Source organism: Pseudochaenichthys georgianus, chromosome 20 (genome assembly GCF_902827115.2).
Source record: "Pseudochaenichthys georgianus chromosome 20, fPseGeo1.2, whole genome shotgun sequence".
Taxonomy (NCBI): Eukaryota; Metazoa; Chordata; class Actinopteri; order Perciformes; family Channichthyidae; genus Pseudochaenichthys; species Pseudochaenichthys georgianus.
The window spans coordinates 24,130,664-24,148,791 of NC_047522.1; the positions used below are offsets into that span (position 1 = coordinate 24,130,664).

Genomic DNA, 18,128 nt, shown 5'->3' on the forward strand with positions numbered 1-18,128 from the left:
GCTAGTGTGCAGCTAGTGGGCAGCTAGTGGGCAGCTAGTGGGCAGCTAGTGTGCAGCTAGTGTGCATCTAGTGGGCAGCTAGTGGGCAGCTAGTGTGCAGCTAGTGTGCAGCTAGTGGGCAGCTAGTGTGCAGCTAGTGGGCAGCTAGTGGGCAGCTAGTGGGCAGCTAGTGTGCAGCTAGTGTGCATCTAGTGGGCAGCTAGTGGGCAGCTAGTGTGCAGCTAGTGTGCAGCTAGTGGGCAGCTAGTGTGCAGCTAGTGGGCAGCTAGTGTGCAGCTAGTGGGCAGCTAGTGGGCAGCTAGTGGGCAGCTGGTGGGCAGCTAGTGGGCAGCTGGTGGGCAGCTAGTGGGCAGCTAGTGGGCAGCTGGTGGGCAGCTAGTGGGCAGCTAGTGGGCAGCTAGTGGGCAGCTAGTGGGCAGCTAGGGGGCAGCTAGGGGGCAGCTAGTGGGCAGCTAGTGTGCAGCTAGTGTGCAGCTGGTGGGCAGCTAGTGGGCAGCTAGTGGGCAGCTAGTGGGCAGCTAGTGGGCAGCTAGGGGGCAGCTAGTGGGCAGCTAGTGGGCAGCTAGTGGGCAGCTAGTGGGCAGCTAGTGGGCAGCTAGTGTGCAGCTAGTGTGCATCTAGTGTGCAGCTAGTGTGCAGCTAGTGTGCATCTAGTGTGCAGCTAGTGTGCATCTAGTGTGCAGCTAGTGTGCAGCTAGTGGGCTTCTAGTGGGCATCTAGTGTGCAGCTAGTGGGCAGCTGGTGTGCAGCTAGTGTGCAGCTAGTGTGCATCTAGTGGGCATCTAGTGTGCAGCTAGTGGGCATCTAGTGGGCATCTAGTGGGCAGCTAGTGTGCAGCTAGTGGGCAGCTAGTGTGCAGCTAGTGTGCAGCTAGTGTGCAGCTAGTGGGCAGCTAGTGTGCAGCTAGTGGGCAGCTAGTGTGCAGCTAGTGGGCAGCTAGTGTGCAGCTAGTGGGCAGCTAGTGGGCAGCTGGTGTGCAGCTGGTGGGCAGCTAGTGTGCAGCTAGTGGGCAGCTAGTGGGCAGCTGGTGGGCAGCTAGTGGGCAGCTAGTGGGCAGCTAGTGGGCAGCTAGGGGGCAGCTAGGGGGCAGCTAGTGGGCAGCTAGTGTGCAGCTAGTGGGCAGCTAGTGTGCAGCTGGTGTGCAGCTAGTGGGCAGCTAGTGTGCAGCTAGTGGGCAGCTAGTGGGCAGCTAGTGGGCAGCTAGTGTGCAGCTAGTGTGCATCTAGTGGGCAGCTAGTGGGCAGCTAGTGTGCAGCTAGTGTGCAGCTAGTGGGCAGCTAGTGGGCAGCTAGTGGGCAGCTAGTGTGCAGCTAGTGGGCAGCTAGTGGGCAGCTGGTGTGCAGCTGGTGGGCAGCTAGTGGGCAGCTAGTGGGCAGCTGGTGGGCAGCTGGTGGGCAGCTAGTGGGCAGCTAGTGGGCAGCTAGTGGGCAGCTAGTGGGCAGCTAGTGGGCAGCTAGGGGGCAGCTAGTGGGCAGCTAGTGTGCAGCTGGTGTGCAGCTGGTGGGCAGCTAGTGGGCAGCTAGTGGGCAGCTAGTGGGCAGCTAGGGTGCAGCTAGTGGGCAGCTAGTGGGCAGCTAGTGGGCAGCTAGTGGGCAGCTAGTGTGCAGCTAGTGTGCATCTAGTGTGCAGCTAGTGTGCAGCTAGTGTGCATCTAGTGTGCATCTAGTGTGCAGCTAGTGTGCAGCTAGTGTGCAGCTAGTGGGCTTCTAGTGGGCATCTAGTGGGCAGCTGGTGGGCAGCTGGTGTGCAGCTAGTGTGCAGCTAGTGTGCATCTAGTGGGCATCTAGTGTGCAGCTAGTGGGCATCTAGTGGGCATCTAGTGGGCAGCTAGTGTGCAGCTAGTGGGCAGCTAGTGGGCAGCTAGTGTGCAGCTAGTGGGCAGCTAGTGTGCAGCTAGTGGGCAGCTAGTGGGCAGCTGGTGTGCAGCTAGTGTGCAGCTAGTGGGCAGCTAGTGGGCAGCTAGTGGGCAGCTAGTGGGCAGCTAGGGGGCAGCTAGGGGGCAGCTAGGGGGCAGCTAGTGGGCAGCTAGTGGGCAGCTAGTGGGCAGCTAGTGGGCAGCTAGTGTGCAGCTAGTGTGCATCTAGTGTGCAGCTAGTGTGCAGCTAGTGTGCATCTAGTGTGCAGCTAGTGTGCATCTAGTGTGCAGCTAGTGGGCAGCTGGTGTGCAGCTAGTGGGCAGCTAGTGGGCAGTTAGTGGGCAGCTAGTGGGCAGCTAGTGGGTAGCTAGTGGGCAGCTAGTGTGCAGCTAGTGTGCAGCTAGGGTGCAGCTAGTGTGCAGCTAGTGGGCATCTAGTGGGCATCTAGTGGGCAGCTGGTGTGCAGCTAGTGTGCAGCTAGTGGGCATCTAGTGGGCAGCTAGTGGGCATCTAGTGGGCATCTAGTGTGCATCTAGTGGGCAGCTAGTGTGCAGCTAGTGTGCAGCTAGTGTGCAGCTAGTGTGCAGCTAGGGTACAGCTAGTGTGCAGCTAGTGGGCATCTAGTGGGCATCTAGTGGGCATCTAGTGGGCAGCTGGTGTGCAGCTAGTGTGCAGCTAGTGGGCATCTAGTGGGCATCTAGTGGGCATCTAGTGGGCATCTAGTGGGCAGCTAGTGTGCATCTAGTGGGCAGCTAGTGGGCAGCTGGTGGGCAGCTGGTGGGCAGCTGGTGGGCAGCTGGTGGGCAGCTAGTGGGCAGCTGGTGGGCAGCTAGTGTGCATCTAGTGTGCAGCTAGTGTGCAGCTAGTGGGCATCTAGTGGGCAGCTGGTGTGCAGCTAGTGTGCAGCTAGTGTGCATCTAGTGGGCATCTAGTGTGCAGCTAGTGGGCATCTAGTGGGCAGCTAGTGTGCATCTAGTGGGCAGCTAGTGTGCAGCTAGTGGGCAGCTGGTGGGCAGCTAGTGGGCAGCTAGTGTGCAGCTAGTGGGCAGCTGGTGGGCAGCTGGTGGGCAGCTGGTGGGCAGCTGGTGGGCAGCTAGTGTGCAGCTAGTGGGCAGCTGGTGTGCAGCTAGTGTGCAGCTGGTGGGCAGCTAGTGGGCAGCTAGTGGGCAGCTAGTGGGCAGCTAGTGGGCAGCTAGGGTGCAGCTAGTGGGCAGCTAGTGGGCATCTAGTGGGCATCTAGTGGGCAGCTAGTGGGCAGCTGGTGGGCAGCTGGTGGGCAGCTAGTGGGCAGCTGGTGGGCAGCTAGGGTGCATCTAGTGGGCAGCTAGTGGGCAGCTGGTGTGCAGCTAGTGGGCAGCTAGTGGGCAGCTAGTGGGCAGCTAGGGTGCAGCTAGTGGGCAGCTAGTGGGCAGCTAGTGTGCAGCTAGTGTGCAGCTGGTGGGCAGCTAGTGGGCAGCTAGTGGGCAGCTAGTGGGCAGCTAGGGTGCAGCTAGTGGGCAGCTAGTGGGCAGCTAGTGGGCAGCTAGTGGGCAGCTAGTGGGCAGCTAGTGTGCAGCTAGTGTGCATCTAGTGTGCAGCTAGTGTGCAGCTAGTGTGCAGCTAGTGTGCATCTAGTGTGCAGCTAGTGTGCAGCTAGTGTGCAGCTAGTGTGCAGCTAGTGTGCAGCTAGTGTGCAGCTAGTGGGCATCTAGTGGGCATCTAGTGGGCAGCTGGTGTGCAGCTGGTGTGCAGCTAGTGTGCAGCTAGTGTGCATCTAGTGGGCATCTAGTGTGCAGCTAGTGGGCATCTAGTGGGCATCTAGTGGGCAGCTAGTGTGCAGCTAGTGGGCAGCTAGTGTGCAGCTGGTGGGCAGCTGGTGGGCAGCTGGTGGGCAGCTGGTGTGCAGCTAGTGGGCAGCTAGTGTGCAGCTAGTGGGCAGCTAGTGGGCAGCTAGTGGGCAGTTAGTGGGCAGCTAGTGGGCAGCTAGTGGGTAGCTAGTGGGCAGCTAGTGTGCAGCTAGTGTGCAGCTAGGGTGCAGCTAGTGTGCAGCTAGTGGGCATCTAGTGGGCATCTAGTGGGCAGCTGGTGTGCAGCTAGTGTGCAGCTAGTGGGCATCTAGTGGGCATCTAGTGGGCAGCTAGTGTGCATCTAGTGGGCAGCTAGTGTGCAGCTAGGGTGCAGCTAGTGTGCAGCTAGTGGGCATCTAGTGGGCATCTAGTGGGCATCTAGTGGGCAGCTGGTGTGCAGCTAGTGTGCAGCTAGTGGGCATCTAGTGGGCATCTAGTGGGCATCTAGTGGGCAGCTAGTGTGCATCTAGTGGGCAGCTAGTGGGCAGCTGGTGGGCAGCTGGTGGGCAGCTGGTGGGCAGCTGGTGGGCAGCTAGTGTGCATCTAGTGTGCAGCTAGTGTGCAGCTAGTGGGCATCTAGTGGGCAGCTGGTGTGCAGCTAGTGTGCAGCTAGTGTGCATCTAGTGGGCATCTAGTGTGCAGCTAGTGGGCATCTAGTGGGCAGCTAGTGTGCATCTAGTGGGCAGCTAGTGTGCAGCTAGTGGGCAGCTGGTGGGCAGCTAGTGGGCAGCTAGTGTGCAGCTGGTGTGCAGCTAGTGGGCAGCTAGTGGGCAGCTAGTGTGCAGCTAGTGGGTAGCTAGTGGGCAGCTAGTGTGCAGCTAGTGGGCAGCTATTGGGCAGCTAGTGTGCAGCTAGTGGGCAGCTAGTGGGCAGCTAGTGTGCAGCTATTGGGCAGCTAGTGGGCAGCTAGTGTGCAGCTAGTGGGCAGCTACAGCTCGTGGGCAGCTAGTGGGCAGCTAGTGTGCAGCTAGTGGGCAGCTACAGCTAGTGGGCAGCTAGTGGGCAGCTAGTGGGCAGCTAGTGGGCAGCTACAGCTAGTGTGCAGCTAGCAGGCAGCTAGGGTGCAGCTAGTGGGCAGCTAGTGTGCAGCTAGTGGGCAGCTAGTATGCAGCTTGTGGGCAGCTAGTATGCAGCTTGTGGGCAGCTAGTGTGCAGCTAGTGTGCAGCTAGTGGGCAGCTAGTGGGCAGCTAGTATGCAGCTTGTGGGCAGCTAGTGTGCAGCTAGTGGGCAGCTAGTATGCAGCTAGTGGGCAGCTAGTGTGCAGCTAGTGGGCAGCTAGTATGCAGCTTGTGGGCAGCTAGTGGGCAGCTACAGCTAGTGGGCAGCTAGTGTGCAGCTAGTGTGCAGCTAGTGGGCAGCTACAGCTAGTGGGCAGCTAGTGGGCAGCTAGTGGGCAGCTACAGCTAGTGTGCAGCTAGCGGGCAGCTAGGGTGCAGCTAGCGGGCAGCTAGTATGCAGCTAGTGGGCAGCTAGTATGCAGCTTGTGGGCAGCTAGTATGCAGCTTGTGGGCAGCTAGTGTGCAGCTAGTGGGCAGCTAGTGTGCAGCTTGTGGGCAGCTAGTGTGCAGCTAGTGGGCAGCTAGTGTGCAGCTAGTGGGCAGCTAGTGTGCAGCTAGTGGGCAGCTAGTATGCAGCTTGTGGGCAGCTAGTATGCAGCTAGGGGGCAGCTAGTGTGCAGCTAGTGGGCAGCTAGTATGCAGCTAGTGGGCAGCTAGTGTGCAGCTAGTGTGCAGCTAGTGTGCAGCTAGTGTGCAGCTAGTGGGCAGCTACAGCTAGTGGGCAGCTAGTGTGCAGCTAGTGTGCAGCTAGTGGGCAGCTACAGCTAGTGGGCAGCTAGTATGCAGCTTGTGGGCAGCTAGTGTGCAGCTAGTGGGCAGCTAGTATGCAGCTTGTGGGCAGCTAGTGTGCAGCTAGTGGGCAGCTAGTATGCAGCTAGTGGGCAGCTAGTGGGCAGCTAGTGGGCAGCTAGTATGCAGCTAGTGGGCAGCTAGTGGGCAGCTAGTGGGCTTCCGAGTCACTTGCTTCAGAAGCGAGGCAAGAATCCTTCCTAGCCTCGGAAAACGAAGAATGGTGGAACAGGTGCGCGTCATATGTGAGGCCCCGCTCAAGGGCACCACGGCAGGGCAGGAGGTGAACTGGGACCTCTCCAAGTAGCAGTCCACTCTCCATATTTTAGGTCTGGTCGGGGACTTGAACCGGCGACCCTACAGCTCCCGGTCCACGCCCCGACTGACTGAGCACGGACATCATGAAGCCTTGATGCACTCGAATGTAAAACTAAAAAGTTATGAAAGTAGTAAATCGGTCAGATTTGACCCGAAGGCGACCGGATGGTTACAGAAACCCCGCGGGCTAAAAGGAGCTTCGTGGGTTTAATCTGAGAGAAAATCAGTTGACAAACAAGTAAAAAACAAACTCGAAGCCGTCAAGTTGCGTATCAAAACATTTATTTGTCTCCAGTATCAAAACTCAACACATTCCATCTCAGGGATTATTCACTTTCAATCTTTGGAGGCTCACAGACTTTTACATGATTGCTTCGGTCGTTTCTCCAACACAACACACGGTAACTTCATGTCGTACACAATCACAATCGTGAACACACAAGACAGGATGGATCGGCAACAGGTTTTGAGTCAAGGCTGGATTTCGTTCAGTCATTATTTGGCGTAGGAAGTGGAACCCAAACAACGGTGTCGGGATGGCCATAAATCGGCTTTAGAGTTATCTGTGAACCCGGCTGTCGTCACAAAGATGGAAACCTCCATCCACTGGTCTAACACACATTGGTAATCCAGGGCGGCCAACCCCTGCTTGATACAGAGGTTCATTCAACAACGGCAGCATCGAGGGAAAAAGACGAGTGAAGAACAGAGATGGGAGGAAAGGCTGAAATGGAAAAGGGTCTGTTCGTAGGGAGTCTTCGCGTCACAGTCGGACACTGCGTGGCTGAAAAATAAGTGAGTGAATTAAAGGCAGGAAAAGTGACATAGCGGTGGTCAATGGCTCCTCTCACCCAGTGCGCTGTTGAGAAATAATTGTGTTAATACGAGATTTTCGATGATGTTGTGAACCCTAAGACCTCAGCCAGTCTCGACCACACGTGTCGGACCATACCAAAGGTTAGCATGCTTTCAAAGTACCCCACATGTAATCAATAGTCAAACATAGACGCAGACCTTTTAGACTAACGGCCCGTCCACACACAGGCGTGAAAAAAATCTTGAAGCTGGGCGTGTCTGAAGCGTGGCGATTTCACTCGCCCAAGGCGACCGACAACCAATCAGGAATCTCCCGCCCCCGACATACAAAGCAATAGCGATGTTAAACGAAGTAAACTGGATATAAATCCCCAAACAGGCGAAAACCTACCAGTTTCACCCCCTGCCTCTGCCCCCTCCCTCCATGCCTGGCTCCTCCGGTTTGGATCCCGGTAATAGTTCTGGTCGTAAAGAACCGGGTGATTTGCTACCGTAACTTCTCGTTTGGAATATGAGGAAATGAACTGCGGTCTGGCTCTCCCAGATTGCACGCGGTTTGATTGGCTAGCGCTTGTACTGGCGGGATTTGCATAAACGGGATTTGATTGGCTGATGCTAGCTTCGAAAGCATCGGGAGCATCAAAAGTGGAACATTGCTCGACTTTTGATGCTCACGATGCAAAGCCACGCTCCGCTCCCCACGATGCAGTTCGGCGAAGATTCAAAATCTTCCACGTCACCCCATTCAAGTGAATGGGCGAAGCTTTGAAAGATTTGTTTCATGCCCGTGTGTGGACCGGGCGTAAGAGTCAAAAGCTACGGGTCATTTGAAAACACTTGGAGCTGCTATCGGATCAAAATCAAGACATCCAACGTCTTATAAACGTAGAACCCTAACTCTAACCACGGTGACGTGAATACTGGATGACAGTCTATATACTCTTCGATGTTTCGGATAACATTTGATTATAAAACTCAACATGCAGCAAATCATTTAGTTTCCAAAGCCTTACTCTTTTAAAACAGCGTCAAGTGCTTTCAAATGACCTGCTGGGTTTTCTCAAAGATTACTTCAGAGGGACAGATGTTGGCGCTTTGCACACGCACTTCAACAAGGGATCAATCAAGAACTTAAGAAACGTTAAGTAATAAATAGTTGAATGCAGTATTAGCATAAAACCAACACCTGCCTCTAAGTTGGGAAACGTTGAAGCCATTTCTAACTAAGCGTGCAAACCCCTTTGGTATGGTCCCCTGATTGAGTGTTCGGGTATCAAAGCCGACCACGCAGCTCTTTGGACGTGACCTGAAGGAAAAAGGAAAAAGACGAGTTATTTCCAAACACCGCGGATCCCCAAATGGACCTGTTGAGAAGAAGTTAGCGCGTGAAGCTATCATCGTGATACTCGCAGCCCAGCTGAAGACAGACCCATACACATATATGAGCCTTTCTTAGTTGAATATTAAACCACATGTTGTGATGTCGGCAAAAAGCTAGTACCATTTTCCTCATGGAGATTACTATAACAAATAGAACATCTAAAACCTCAAGGTACAAGATGTACGAAACGCTTAAGATAAGGTACAAAAAGATTCAATATGAATCTGATCTGTCGCTACAAGACGTCAGATGTGTCTTGTATACTTGTGTATTACTGGCATTGCCGGTACTCTTTTAAACCCACAGGATTTACTATAACACTTAAATACAACCCACAACATGAAAGACATGAAATACACATTGTTAGGGAACACGTAAAACTCAAAACAAAAAGGAATAAAACATAGGCAGTCGAGGACAACCGTACAACGCGGAAAATACTCCAGTTTTACAAGAAGAAAATACGTTTAGACACATTTTCTGATTTGACCCCACAGGTCTCATACTCCATGCGTGGTGAGGAACCTAGAAAACCTTCCCTGGCAAGAATCAGATGTTTAAAGAGTGGGATATAAGTAGGGAAACCACTAAACGGATGAGTTTGAGTCACACATGCAGTCAAGCATGAAGGCTTGAAACCATAATCTGTGATGTCATCCAGATGCACAGTTGATTAACCAATCGAAACGTATCGTTAACCGTCCGAATGAAGTATTTAAACGTCAGTAATATAACACGTAGCTACCTTTAGCTGCACATTAGCACGACATCACAGTTCAATGGAAGGGGCGATTTTCTTTTACCTTTTTGGTTTTAAAACAACCAATCCATCGCCCCAATTCAGTGGCATCCCCCTGTATACGAGGTAGTATCTCGTGCCATACAAGGCGGATATGTTTACGGTGAATACCAAGGAACTTACAGAGTAATTAAGGTATAAAATGCAGCTTGAATACGAGCGTAAAAAGGCACCATGGACATCACACACAACCACACGTCTTTGGGCTAAAGTTGAACCGGCTTCACATACCTCCATGTTCACGGTATATTGGCCATGTTTTTATTTTCCCTTAAACTTGTTTTCTTATAAACAGAAATGTGGTCCAGTCATTCTTCATTTTCTTCTTAGAAACAAAACACTAGTAAAATGATTTATGTCTGGACACATCAGAATATCCTTACATGTAAAAACTTGATACAACAGAAGTAAAGAATAAAAAAAAAGGGTTTCAACAGGATAAATATTGAGAGAAAGTTCTGGTTTTTGTACATGATGACTACATAGATATAATGGTTGCCCCCTCTGCTTTCTGTGTGAAAATGTACATGAGATTCACTTCTGGACTATAGTATAAGGAAATAGTGGTATTTTTAAAATAACTGCTTTTGTTTGACTATCGTTGAAGCCGGAATAGACAAAAAACGAAGTGGGATAAATTAAAAAAGCTTGAAATTATGGAAACTCTTACTGCGATGTGGCATCACTTCCCAAACAAGAGTTCAGAGGAAAATTAAAACGCATTGGAGAAGTGTTACCTACAATTTCTCATGAAGAAATGCATCTTTTGTAAGAGTGCAATATCAAAATGATCAAAGGATGTCTTGATTGGAATTAGGGGATGCAATTAAAGGGGGCAGGAATTCAATTCACGGGGCAAAGTCATCTTTCTTCTACAGCTTCGTCTGAAGGCAAACCAACGTTTTAATCCACATCAACCACGCAGCTCCGCGATAAGGCAACAAATCAGATTTCAATGAGTCATATCAGAACAAAGGAGGCCTAACGTACGACCTGGCAAAGGTTTAAAGAAATGAATCGTACGCTAATTCAATCTGATTTATCAAAATGTGCGATTAATTGGAAGTTATCAACGTTGCAAAGTCCAGTCCCTCAAAGCACACTAAATCTAAATACTCCATAATCAGACTAACAACTAAAAAAATACATCCAAAAGGATTTGAAGGAAACTTCCAGGTAACAGCTAAAATATTCAATAACAGAACAACGAGAAATGACCGTAACTCGAGATAAACTTAACAATCTAAACTCAAGAAAACACCACAAAATAAACACGAGAAAGCACAACATTTACAAATCCTAAAACCATTGGAAAGCTTTTTAAGTTTACATCCAAAACCAATTGGCTTTCAAGTCACGGCTTCCACCTTAGTGCCTGTATGCAAGTTCTCCACTAGATGGTGCCATTCACCCAAAAACCGCTTTTAGACTATCCGAGCTTGAGATGTAAAAAAGAAAGAAAATGAAGTACCATTAGTGATGAAATACTGCCACCTACAGGCGGGAAGAAGCACTGCAACGTGAAAAGGGCCATTTTCTGCTCAAAACTACGGCAAACAATGAAAAAAACAACTTTCAAAGTGGTCTGCGTGTTTAGTTTTAATACTGAGTCTAACTGAGGAGGGGAGCAACCATTATCCCATGATAAGTTCCACTTAGTGTCCGTGTGGGATGCACAAAACATTCACATCAAAAGCAGGATTATTAAACGGTCCAGTGTCTCTTTTTCGGGTGCCATTTGTACAACAATTCAAGTCAAACAATGGCATGCTCGCGATAGGAACACAGTCTCTGTCCCAAGTGCATAAGAAGATGAGTGAATGATGCTTCTGTGTAGAAACTGAAGAAATAAACGTCGTCCGATGAGATGCTTCCACGTTGCTGGGAGGAATCTTGGCTCTTATTGCGCTCCTCATCCATCAATCAGCGACACATCAATGTGGGACAAATCAATCATGTGCCTGTGTGGTTGATGTGATGATAAGGTGTGAGTTAAAGATACTGACTTTAGGCGCTTTCACACCAAGTACTTTGCCGAACTTAGTTCTGATGAACTAAAGAGCAGATCGCTTTCACACCGGAATAAGTCCCTGGGGGAGGATGAGGCAAATGGAGCCGCTGACGTCACTTCTTCTTCTTCTGCTTTGGGTTTACTGGCAGGCCGCAAACCACTTCACGGCGTATACTGCCTCCCAAAGTCCCCGGCCGGAAGTCCCCGGAGTTGGGGACTGGCTTCAGTTTTATTTTGTGTTGCCATAAGTTAGTCTCTCTGCGTTTCTGCGCTGGGCTAATAATGCTAATAATGCTAATGCGAGCAAATAAAATGGCGGCTTCTCAAAACTTTTCGGGAGTTTTAAGGGGCGTGGTTCGAAATCCGCACAGCCAATCAGAAATAGGAACCTTTTTCTCGCTCTCTAGCACGGACTGAAAAGGGGGCGGAAAGGTTTTCATGAACTAATTTTAGTTCCGGATTTATTTGGTGTGAACGCACATTTTCGGAACTATACTGGGAAAAGTACTCCGGTGTGAAAGCGCCTATTGTTGTGGTGCTTAAAAAATATACAGAAGCCACATTTAGTGCTGCAGATATTTGAATATACGAGGGACATCTTTCAAAAGTGGATACGAGGCACATGCACTTCTTTGAGGTTCTGAAAAAGCTCGTGAGCCGCTCAAAAATTGTGGAAATGCTAAGAATTTTTTTTTCTGCTATAATAACAGTTTTACTCGCACTGTAGCAATGATCTTGGTGTCAAATCATACATTTGTGACCGTAGAAACCAAATATAGACGTCAGGAATTACTCAGAAGCTTCTTTTTATCATGTCTAAGTCATAAGTACTGGTGACTTTTGCTAACTTAGAAGACCAGTATTGTGTGATTTAGTGTCCGAAATGCTTTCTAAAAAGCCCCACATTTGAACATGTTGCGTTTAAAATTACACAAAAAAGCATTGATGAAGTTTTTTGAATAGTAAATGTGTCAAAAACATATAATTCAACATCACAAATCACAGAAATTGGCACATTAAGTTCTTTGAGGTTTTAAAAAAAGCTCGTTAGCGACTCAATAATGGTGGAAATGCTAAGAAATGCTCTTTTTTTTCTATAGTAACAGTTTTACTTGCACTGTATAAATGATCTTGGTGTCAAAACATAATGTGTTACCATAGAAACCAAATCAGAAGCTTCTTTTTACCACGACTAAGCCATAAAACATGCATTGTGGAAGTATTATGGGGTGTAGGAGTGCGATAGTAGAGGAAGTGACATCATGGTGTTCAGTAACTCATTTGGCTAACATAGAAAAATTGTATTTTGTGGTTTAGTGTTCAAAATGCTATCCGATAAGTTTAAAATGACACAAAAGCTTTGAAGAAGTGTCTGGATTGTAAACGTGACTTCCCCAGAGTCAAAAACATAGAATTCAACACCAAAAATCACAGAAAATTGATAGAGTTGTTGAAATTCTGTGGTAAAAAAATTCTGAAAATGCGCTCGTTTCCACTTTTGAAAGTTACAGCTATCTGCAGCACGAAATGGCATCATGTAAACAACAACAAACCACAGTTATCATTTGATCTGTTTTTATATTAAAATGTGAAGAAAGGAGGAGTCTCGATTACCTGTGGAAGCTCATCTGAAAATTGTTGGCATGCTGGGAGCTGGAAAATGTGGCGACTGCTTTCCTCTGCTGGGGCATCATTTTGAACATCTGCAAATTAAACAGATAGGAATATGTTGAATTATCATTTAGGAAAAGACCAGGTGTCACTTGTAATCAGCGGTGGAAAGTACAGTAGCTCAAGTACTTAAAGGTCAGCTATCGTGCTATTTTAGGCAAGAGCTCAGATATATAAAATATAAAAAAAAATACCAAACAGATCAGCCATTAGCCATGCCTCATGTTTCCATGCCCCTCTATTTCACTTCCTGTTTCTAAAGTGCTGATTTGGGGATAAAGCTTTAAAGAGGAGGGGTCTGAGCTCATGCGGGACCCGGCAGCTACCGTCTAAACTAAATGCTGCCGTGATGAAACGCCATATCATGGATCATCAAGGATCTGAAACAGTCTGGAGCTCAAAGGCTTTCTCTCTAGCCGGTTATACCACACGGTGAGTTCCTTTCTACTTCCTGCTTCTTCACACACATGCTCTCCAGTACAGGTTAGCTCTGAGTGCTAGCGATGCTAATGTGAACACCGGCCATATTACGTCCAAAACAGTCGGGCATTGTTTCTGATAGCAACGTTTCTGATTGGCCCGTGGGTCCACATTTCAGATGTTACGCCATATCGGACGCAAACCTGGATCAGCTCCGTTGTTCCCCGTTTTTAGAGATTTGGGTACGGAGGAAAAGAGAGAGGGTTTTATGTTCTGACGCTGCGTGAGTTCCCCGACACACCGGGGACACATGTTGATGAGAGAAGACATCACAAAGTGCATTTTGCATGATAGGTCCCCTTTAAATACAAATGTGAGGTACTTAGACTTCAGTATTTCCATTTGTATGCTGCTTTATACTTCATATCTACTTCAATTCAAAGGTAAATAATGTACTTTTTATTTCACTTAAGTTACTTTAAAGCCTTTTAGATTCATATTTCTACACATACATTTTGCAGTACCTTTAAAAATCTCATGTTGTGATGAAGAAGAAATGACAATTCTGCCAGAAAATAACCACGTAACTTCTCAAATGTGAAGATTGGCCGTTTTTTGCTTAAACAAATAAATCAGATTTTAAAAACTGACATTTCTAGAATTACTTTTGTTGTTGTTGTTGTTGTTTTCCTCTGTATTTAGATGGTGATTTAGTTACTTCTACTATTTGTATGTTCTCTTGCTGTATTAAGAACAGTGTTCCTGTATAACTATGTTTTGAAAGTTGCTACTTAAATAATGGGTTTTCTCTGCGAGGATTACGTTCACCCTTTATACTTTAAGGTCATTTTAAGTACTGTAACCTAAGTACCATTCTCAATACAGCACTATTACATGTAGTGGAGTATTTTTTAGGGATGTAACGATACCAAAAACTCACGGTACGATAATATCGCGATAAAAAGTCCACGGTACGATATTTATCGCGATATTTCTTTATTAAATAATAAATATGATTTGAACAGCATTTTCGTAGATAGTAGTATTTTAAAGTGTCAACAATATAATAATCAGACCCTGCAATAGAATAAATCAAGTTTCACTTTAGTTTTTCAAGTAACTCAACTCTAACGCACTCACTCGGCGTCATCAAGGTTATCTTTCAGGAATATGAGCACGTCCACATGTCCAGGTAGAAGCTGGGATGTTTGGGCGATTGCAAAACCCCCTGCTGTGGAGACAACTCTCTCGCTTGGTACTGATGTTGCTGGGACGGAGAGATATGCTTTGGCCCTGGGGTACAGCAGTGGGTCAAACTGTGCATTGTTGCCAAGAAGGTGAGGCTTATTGACAGAGATATAAATATACTGTTGGTACTTGTCCATGTCTCTCGGTGTGTACATGTAGCCCTGTAGATACCATGTCCTTCTGTTGTTTTATGTTCATGTTGTAACCTACTTGCGGCCATGTTGGACAGGTCTCCCTTGTAAAAGAGATCGATGATCTCAATGGGACCATCTGGGTGAATAAAGGTTTAAAAAAATATATATATATCGCTGTAGATTTTGTCAGTCTTGTATCTATTTGCCGCGATATTCGATATATCGTTACATCCCTAGTATTTTTACAAGGTAGCATTAGTACTTCTACGTAAGTCAAGCACTTCTTATAACAATAACAATTAAAAGCAGCTAAATTACATTTTCTATTATCATCGTGCTTTTGCTACCGTCAAAATGTCTCCTGCTCACAACGAGATCTACTTCTTATCCACAAGAGGGAGTGGGGTGATATTCACAATCTCTCCCTAATCACCACGACAGAGGGCGCCATCAGATCACACTACGAGAAAAGATGCCCCGATGGTGGTACGTGTATTTTTATCATGACATACGACAATACTTTAACGGTCAGATCAAGTCTGAAATGTGACTTGCATCAACATGCGTACCAACATAAACAAATATCACAATACATGGAAAACATTTGATGAAATACAAACGGACACATTCTCTGTAAAAGATATTTGCGATATGAATAGTTTATGTAAATAACAGAAGGTGTGTTCTTTGAACCCGAAAAGGAGTTGTTTTTGTTAGACGCTTTTATCCAAAGCGACCGTGGACAACCCCCACCCATCGACATGCTGACTGCAGTGGGACTCTAACCTGCTACCCCCTGATTCGAAGTCCAGCACACTATCCACTGAGCCACAGCCTCCCACTCGTGTCTTAAGTACAGATTTTAACGGAGATATCAACATTTAAATACGGTATTCTAAAGTAATGCTATGTACTTGAGTAAAAGTAGAAGTACTCAGATCTTGTTCTTGAGTAAAAGTAGAAGTACTCAGATCTTGTTCTTGAGTAAAAGTAGAAGTACTCAGATCTTGTTCTTGAGTAAAAGTAGAAGTACTCAGATCTTGTTCTTGAGTCAAAGTAGGAGTACTCAGATCTTGTACTTGAGTAAAAGTAGAAGTACTCAGATCTTGTAGTAAAAGTAGAAGTACTCAGATCTTGTAGTAAAAGTAGAAGTACTCAGATCTTGTAGTAAAAGTAGAAGTACTCAGATCTTGTACTTGAGTAAAAGTAGAAGTACTCAGATCTTGTTCTTGAGTAAAAGTAGAAGTACTCAGATCTTGTACTTGAGTCAAAGTAGGAGTACTCAGATCTTGTACTTGAGTACAAGTAGAAGTACTCAGATATTGTACTTGAGTAAAAGTAGAAGTACTCAGATCTTGTAGTAAAAGTAGAAGTACTCAGATCTTGTAGTAAAAGTAGAAGTACTCAGATCTTGTAGTAAAAGTAGAAGTACTCAGATCTTGTACTTGAGTAAAAGTAGAAGTACTCTGATCTTGTACTTGAGTAAAAGTAGAAGTACTCAGATCTTGTTCTTGAGTAAAAGTAGAAGTACTCAGATCTTGTACTTGAGTCAAAGTAGGAGTACTCAGATCTTGTACTTGAGTAAAAGTAGAAGTACTCAGATCTTGTACTTGAGTAAAAGTAGAAGTACTCAGATCTTGTAGTAAAAGTAGAAGTACTCAGATCTTGTAGTAAAAGTAGAAGTACTCTGATCTTGTACTTGAGTAAAAGTAGAAGTACTCTGATCTTGTACTTGAGTAAAAGTAGAAGTACTCAGATCTTGTTCTTGAGTAAAAGTAGAAGTACTCAGATCTTGTAGTAAAAGTAGAAGTACTCAGATCTTGTACTTGAGTAAAAGTAGAAGTACTCTGATCTTGTACTTGAGTAAAAGTAGAAGTACTCTGATCTTGTACTTGAGTAAAAGTAGAAGTACTCTGATCTTGTACTTGAGTAAAAGTAGAAGTACTCTGATCTTGGACTTGAGTAAAAGTAGAAGTACTCAGATCTTGTTCTTGAGTAAAAGTAGAAGTACTCTGATCTTGGAGTAAAAGTAGAAGTACTCAGATCTTGTAGTAAAAGTAGAAGTACTCCGATCTTGTACTTGAGTAAAAGTAGAAGTACTCAGGGACACAACGACATGCTGACTACAGTGGGACTCAAACTTGCTACCCCCTGATTCGAAGTCCAGCACACTATCCACTGAGCCACAGCCACAGCCTGCCACTTGTGTCTTAAGTACAGATATTAACGGAGATATCAACATTTAAATACGGCGATATCAAAAGATAAAGTTTGCATCGCTCTCGGCGTCCCGGCCCAGCCACTGGGACACACTTAAACCCACCTTCCTTTGTCCTACCTGGAAATAAAACTTAACACGACCCTTAAGAGATTCCCTTAATACCACAGGCTACTTGCTTTGATTAATTACCTCTGAAACGTACTGTCCTAGCGACTCTTAATAAGAACACAGTGAAGCGTTGGCAAGAGGCACAAGGTTAGTGTTGCTGTGGTCAACATGTGGGTCTCAATGCCTTTATTTACTGGATTGCTAACTATTTGAAGTTTAACGGTATTCTAAAGTAATGCTATGTACTTGAGTAAAAGTAGAAGTACTCAGATCTTGTTCTTGAGTAAAAGTAGAAGTACTCAGATCTTGTTCTTGAGTAAAAGTAAAAGTACTCAGATCTTGTTCTTGAGTAAAAGTAGAAGTACTCAGATCTTGTTCTTGAGTAAAAGTAGAAGTACTCAGATCTTGTTCTTGAGTAAAAGTAGAAGTACTCAGATCTTGTACTTGAGTCAAAGTAGGAGTACTCAGATCTTGTACTTGAGTAAAAGTAGAAGTACTCAGATCTTGTAGTAAAAGTAGAAGTACTCAGATCTTGTACTTGAGTAAAAGTAGAAGTACTCAGATCTTGTACTTGAGTCAAAGTAGGAGTACTCAGATCTTGTACTTGAGTAAAAGTAGAAGTACTCAGATCTTGTAGTAAAAGTAGAAGTACTCAGATCTTGTAGTAAAAGTAGAAGTACTCAGATCTTGTACTTGAGTAAAAGTAGAAGTACTCTGATCTTGTACTTGAGTAAAAGTAGAAGTACTCAGATCTTGTTCTTGAGTAAAAGTAGAAGTACTCAGATCTTGTAGTAAAAGTAGAAGTACTCAGATCTTGTACTTGAGTAAAAGTAGAAGTACTCTGATCTTGTACTTGAGTAAAAGTAGAAGTACTCAGATCTTGTACTTGAGTAAAAGTAGAAGTACTCAGATCTTGTTCTTGAGTAAAAGTAGAAGTACTCAGATCTTGTAGTAAAAGTAGAAGTACTCAGATCTTGCTCATAGATATTTGTGTGTCTTTGTGTAGCTCTTACGTTGTTACACATCAGTCAAGTGTACGACCATCTTTCGGAGTGATATGCTACAGTCTATATCATAAAATATCAATACTTGGCGTCCGCGTATCGATACAATATCTCGATACTATGCCGTATCGATTATTTCCCCCACCCCTGACGGAAACCCCGGTTCCTACCTCTATGGGGCCGATGGATCTGAGGAGGTTCTGCAGTTGTGCGTCAGTAGTAGAAGAAGAAAGGCCTTCGATGGAAACGGTGCAGCGTTCAGTCTCGTCTGCTTTCGGACTTTGTCTCGTGGACATTGGCCGACCTCGACCAACCGGAGCGACCCCTCGCCCTCGTCCCCGTGCCGAAACGACCACCTACACCCAACGCAAAGTGTGAGAAAAAAAAACGCCCACATTTGGTAAAAAAAGAATAAATGAAATCGGGGAAGGGTGAGGAGGAGAAGGCGGCGGCGGCGGAGGCGGAGA

General features: G+C 46.5%; 1 protein-coding gene across 2 annotated transcripts in view; it reads right to left on the minus strand.

Annotated features, from left to right (window-relative positions):
• Positions 1-6,113: 6,113 nt before the first annotated feature.
• rbm33a (RNA binding motif protein 33a) overlaps positions 6,114-18,128 on the minus strand; it is a 56,655-nt gene continuing 44,640 nt past the window's right edge. Inside the window, exons 17-19 of one of the 2 annotated variants that reach the window (XM_034108441.2) lie at positions 17,832-18,017; positions 12,470-12,558; positions 6,114-10,805 (exon numbers count right to left, since the gene is read on the minus strand). In XM_034108441.2, coding sequence (XP_033964332.1) covers positions 10,757-10,805; positions 12,470-12,558; positions 17,832-18,017 — 324 coding nt within the window. In that variant the 3' untranslated portion in view covers positions 6,114-10,756. The remainder of the gene's footprint in view (positions 10,806-12,469; positions 12,559-17,831; positions 18,018-18,128) is intronic. The other variant, XM_034108442.2, reaches the window with a different exon arrangement.